General features: G+C 32.5%; 1 protein-coding gene across 1 annotated transcript; it reads right to left on the bottom strand.

Moving 5' to 3' along the window:
• Positions 1–2800: 2800 nt before the first annotated feature.
• Positions 2801–3775, bottom strand: LOC124371711 (piggyBac transposable element-derived protein 4-like). The gene has a single exon (XM_046830046.1). It carries the CDS (start codon positions 3773–3775, stop codon positions 2801–2803), a length of 975 nt encoding a protein of 324 aa, XP_046686002.1.
• Between the last annotated feature and the right edge of the window lie 2225 nt (positions 3776–6000).

The raw sequence follows: 6000 nt of genomic DNA, 5'->3' as shown, positions 1-6000 counted from the left end.
GGTATAATATAGACTTGTGTGTAAATTACTAGCTACTGGTGAGAAGTTACAACAGAAGTTAACTCGGTCATTGACTACCTCTCGAGTTTTCATCAGTTCGGCGATAAGGGACTCAGCGTGAAACTCTTCGGACTAGTAAACCAAATACTATATTCCTAGCCTTGGTTGCAACTCTTATTATATATAGTAACTAAGGGGTATATATGATCCATGTATATTGTAAGCTGTTTAAATTAATTTTAACTTAATTAAAAAAAATACTAATAAGTCTACAAAATGATAAAAAAACTTCAATATTAATTAATTTAAAATATTAAAAGTTTGACATTGGACAATTTTTTAGCAAATTAAATCCAAAATAATGATTTAGTTACCGAATATTTCCTACGTTAACTTCAAACTTATTTAATGGAGCGTTAAGATAAGCAATAGTAGAACGTCACTATGAATTAGTTAATAAGAAATAAAGATAACCTCTTACATATTTCCAATCGCTATAAAGTGAGATAACGTTTGACAAGTGGAATGGTTAAATAAAATTTAATAATATAATAACGAATTTAGGAATGTAACAATTATAATACTCAGCAATTTACTGCTCTCACCTTTTCATTTAAAATAACCTGGCGCAACTAACAGTACGGTAATATTTCAAATGTCCCCACTATAATTTCTTTAATAATGATCCTCTTAGACTTTAGGTACAAAGTCATGTGATAGCTATTCACCCTTGGACCAATCATCAATTTGGTATACTATACGTATACATATCTACGTATTAGCTACCTATTCTTTTTAAACCATAATTATTTTCTAGCTGTATTTAAAAGTCGAATTACTATACAAAATTCATTTATAGTCTGTTCTGAATTTCAAGTAAACTAAATTAGTATAAGTTTTTTCACTATTGAAACACAGACCCACCGTTATTAAAATTATCTTGACTTTAGATTTATTTTTATATGGATCATCTCGGTTTTAATTTTGGAAATATCTTGGCTTAATCTCGTAATTAAATTTTAACCGGCAAAGCTATAGCTTTCCTCATGTTCTACTTAATGATTAAGAGAATACATTTGGCAGTTTACTTATTATTTTGTAATTTACCTGAGAAATTGTGATTCCAGTACAAGACATGCTACTCTGACATATGTTTGGACAAAGCTTTGCGGTATAGTCACCCTTAGCTTATTGTGTGTCTCTCTAGTGCCCTCAACTCAGTTTCAACTTGGTCGTAAATATTTGAAAGACAAATTGTTCGAATGTGAATTAATGGTCAGCGTAAACTTTAATAGTTCTCTAATATATTATTTAACTATTAGTCCATTACGATCATATCCAGCCTTTAGGCTATATAGTTCCTTCTTATAATAGCAGCTGGCTGGTGAGAAACTTGCAGGAATTATAATAGCAGCTGGCTGGTGAGAAACTTGCAGGAATTATAATAGCAGCTGGCTGGTGAGAAACATGCAGGAATTATAATAGCAGCTGGCTGGTGAGAAACATGCAGGAATTATAATAGCAGCTGGCTGGTGAGAAACTTGCAGGAATTACAATAACAGCTGGCTGGTGAGAAACTTGCAGGAATTATAATAGCAGCTGGCTGGTAAGAAACTTGCAGGAATTATAATAGCAGCTGGCTGGTGAGAAACTTGCAGGAATTGCTTGGCTATCGTGTTTGGCTCTGTCACATGGAGAAGATACTGTAACTTTTATGATTACAAGTTCAGCATGTTTCCTATAGCTGAACGTTAACCCTGCAACACTCGCGCAAAAAAAATTTCACTAGTACTCGCGTGGGGTCAATATAATCCCATCTTGGTTTTGTTTTGTTTTTATTATATCTACGACTATTTTTGGACTTAATCTATTCTTATATTAATTCTGTGTTGTTTTATAGAAAATAAATGATGCTTTTGGAAAATAAAACCAGTTAAATTGTACATAATATAATTGACCATAGAAAACTTATAAGCTACTAAACATTAGAATAAGTGTAGGCTATACGTATCGGTAATAAACGTATAAGATTGACAAAAGATCAGTTATTCCACACAATTATTACACACAGTCATCGCAAACAACTTTCATGTGCTCCTTGCAAACATATTTGTAGCACTCTTCACAGATAAATGTTGTTTTCCTGTCTTGAAGTCGAGGACAGAAATTGCATCTCCCTCTCGCGGGGGGTCTCTCTCTTGGGGCTACTACTTCTTCTTCTTCAGGCAGAAACTTCTTAATACTTGATCGAAGTTCTCTAGGAAGACTCAGAATCTGTACTCTTATTTGCATGAATGGCCTTACAAGACTTAGGCCAATTTCTTCCAAAAATTTTCTTCTAATTATTCTCCTCTCAAAGTTGTGGTTTGATGAGTGAATTACCTGAGCATTTATGCCTACAGTATTCAACAAACAGAAGAAGATCACTAAACGCCATCTACGAGTTTTCCTTGATACAGAATATAAACTGCACATTTGATCATTTGTGTCCACCCCCCCCCCTTTGTTGAATTATAAAATGTAATAATCTCAGGCTTTCTTTGTTCTCCTGTCGTTTCATCGATTGTGGGTGCATAATGCATTGATGACAGTAATATTACATTTTTGTTTAACTTTGGAGTGTAGCTTACCATAGTGATTTTGTTATCATCAAAGCCAAACAAACATGAGTGTATTGGCTTTTTTTCTACAAACTCTGGAGGTATTTCACCCTTGTTTTTCCTGAGGGTTCCAACTAATGTTATTTTTTTAGCCAATAGTTCATTAGCTAACGGAACACTAGTGTACCAATTATCTGTAGTTAGGTTTCTTCCTGAATTTCTATTGGCTTTATCATTCTCATAGTAACATCTTTTGCTGCATTTGAAACCTTAAATGGGCCCTCAGGCTGTTTAGCGGCATAAATTTCCAAGTTGAATGTATATGACATTCTTGCATCAACCAACGCAAATAGTTTGATGCCATACTTGGCCGGCTTGTTGGGGATGTATTGCCGAAATTGGCATCTGCCTCTAAATGCCTCAAGTTTCTCGTCCAGAGTCACCAAATGACCAAGTGAATAGTACTTTTGGAAATTTTCAACTAAGTCAGTAAAGATTTCTCTGATAGGTGCAAGGTTATCAACTTTTATTCTTTGATCTCTGGTTGCGATGCTATCAAAACGTATAGCAGTCAACAAAAATTCAAACCTCGGGAGACTCATTACACAGCAAAATAATTCAAAGCCCAACCCATTTCTTGCCCATAAATCTTTCAAGTTGACGTGTGAGCTTTTCTTCACACCAGCTAAATATAAAAGACCAATTACAGCTTTTATTTCAGCTAAGTTAGTACTTTTTGCATCACGTTCCCTATTATAACTACCTCTCAGTTGATCAATTTTTTCATTTGTATAATCAACAATTTTGCCTAGAATTTCATCGGTGAAATAAAGCTCAAAGGCCTGTATAGGTGTAAGAGAATTTTTACCTGCTGGTTTCACTCCTGGTGCGTGCATTGCAGGTATAACGTTCCGATCCAAAACTCGAACATTTTGACATGGTGGTTTGTTCATCCACAATGTTAGTTGATTCTTGCCAATATAAAAGCGTAAATTTTCATCCATTTCATCATCTCCATTTACTTCTAGTTCATCAGCACTTTGTTCACTTTCACTATCTTCGTTATTTATTTCCACATTATCTTCTTCAGAATCGCTCCCACCAAATTCTTCCTCAGATTCTGATTCATTGAAAATGTCATTTACAAATCTTTCAAACACCTCCCCGGTGGCCATATTGCCAAAATAAACACTAACAATAACACCAGTTATCTGTATGATAGCATAAATTATGCTTAATCGCACAAAAAAAGACACAACTTGTGAAAAAAATTAGTTACACTAATACTCGCGTGGGGTAAATCTGACCCCAATCTCAAAAGTGAGGTTATCGCTGTCAAACGCTAAATAACAAACACGTGTGGCATTGTCGGCCTTCAAATAGGCTAGGAACCCAACAGCTACTGAAAACAACAAGGAATGGGTGCCAACTGCTGAGGAGTTATGAACGAAAATGCCCGCGTGGGGTCACATTTACCCCACGCGAGTGTTGCAGGGTTGTGCAATACTTGTTTATAAAACTATCAGTACACATACTCAAAAGATCAAATTTAGTCTTGTACTCGTCTGCTTGCGTAATGTCCTTCTTAAAGTTTTCTTCTTTATTATCTGATTCCAGCACATCATTGAATATCACAGCACTTTCAGTTGATCTTTCATTTCACTACATTCATTTCCCTCCCTCAGTTAATGATTTATTTAAGGTATTGCATATTTAGGTAAATGGACCGCAAATTACTTTTTCTTTCTTCTTTGTGAGATTCATTATTTCACACAAAATGCGAGTCTACTCAGGTTTCTGGTTTGTAACTAAATTAAAATAATACGAAACGTAACGGACATTTTAATAACATCACTATCATTGTTTATACATGTTTACAAAAATCACATGTTATATTAGAAATTAAAGTTTAATTTCAAATCGTAACAAACTGTAAATGACGAAAAGCATTCTGTACAATCCAGTAGAGGGAGAATGCAATACTCCTTTTATAGAATGAAACATTAGAAGTATCATAATTAATTGTGTTATATGTTCTTAAACCTAAAAATTACTATAATAAGCAACAAAATATATCACTCCTAGTTTTGATATGGATGATTTCAATTTTGTATCAGTACCTATTTTGTCTGTTGAAAGATGTGTACAACCATTTCAGGCGATGGCTGAGATTTACTAAATTAACCGTAGATTGTCTTGAAATGATTAGAAGTAGTGACTTACGTGTTAGAAATCTTTTAGTATATGTTAAAATATATAATTTATTAAAATTTAATTAATGTTATCAGTTTTTTTTCTGCCGTACGTCTCCTGGAACTCAAAAATGATTAATCAGAAGATATGAAATCGGGATTTTCCTTATTAAATTATTTCTTTGACATTATCACATTTAACAACAGGTTTTTACTTTAACACAAAACGGTCAAGTATAAACATTTATTCAGATGTCTTCAATTTAATCGCTAATTATAACTAACCAGATTATGTACAACTTTTATTTACTTCAACAACATTGCAACCACCTTCGGCGATCCTTAGAGGTCATAATTTATTCTATACATCCAATAGCCTTTAATTTAATTTGTAATGTTATAAATATCAAAGCTTTACACTGTTGTTTTTTAACCTATATCATCATATTTGACTAAAATATTTGTACATATCTTTCGGAAGTAGCATAAACTCATTTATGGATAATATAAAACACTTCGTATATTATTTATAAACCATTACTCTTACAGTGACATTTTATTGCAGACCAAGCGTTGATTCGGTGACTTAGTCAATTATTATATGCCATAAAATTGTTCATAATGCTATAAAATTTGATTCCTATCTTAGAATTCTAAATCAATATAATTCATAAAATATCTCTTACACTACTGCTTTTCCACAATGATTGCTTCTAAATCATTAATTTATTGGATGATCGTAAACAAAGCATAAAAAAATCACTTCCGTCTGATTATTCAAAATTAAATTTGTTAATGGCAAAACATTGTACTGTAAACGAGTTAAATAAGACCATCAAGTACGATCTGCGTAATGTTATTTATTGAGATAAACCAAACGTTGATTGATAGTAAATATTGTAATTTAATAAATAAGTATAAAGAAACAGTATACTTTGACTATTATTAAATTTAAGCAAACAAGAAAGCCAGAAAGGAATTATATATTTTTATTTTATTTTGACTATGGTTTAAGTATTGATTTTACTCAAAATATTCCTTACTTGAATTCTAAATCAATACAATTCATACAAATATCTCTTAAGCTACTGTTTTCCACAATGACTGCGTCTAAATAATTAATTTATTGGCTGATCGTTAATTTAAAAGCCTAACAAAAATTCCGTCTGATCATTTAAAATAAAATTTGCTATTGATAAAAGATATTA

The sequence above is a fragment of the Homalodisca vitripennis genome, unplaced genomic scaffold (genome assembly GCF_021130785.1).
Source record: "Homalodisca vitripennis isolate AUS2020 unplaced genomic scaffold, UT_GWSS_2.1 ScUCBcl_1852;HRSCAF=5994, whole genome shotgun sequence".
In the NCBI taxonomy this organism is placed as follows: domain Eukaryota; kingdom Metazoa; phylum Arthropoda; class Insecta; order Hemiptera; family Cicadellidae; genus Homalodisca; species Homalodisca vitripennis.
This window is presented reverse-complemented; position numbering and strand designations above follow the sequence as displayed.

What these genes read in the sequence shown, in the direction of transcription:
- LOC124371711 (XM_046830046.1), bottom strand. Translation starts at nt 3,775, where the DNA reads ATGGCCACCGGGGAGGTGTTTGAAAGATTTGTAAATGACATTTTCAAT.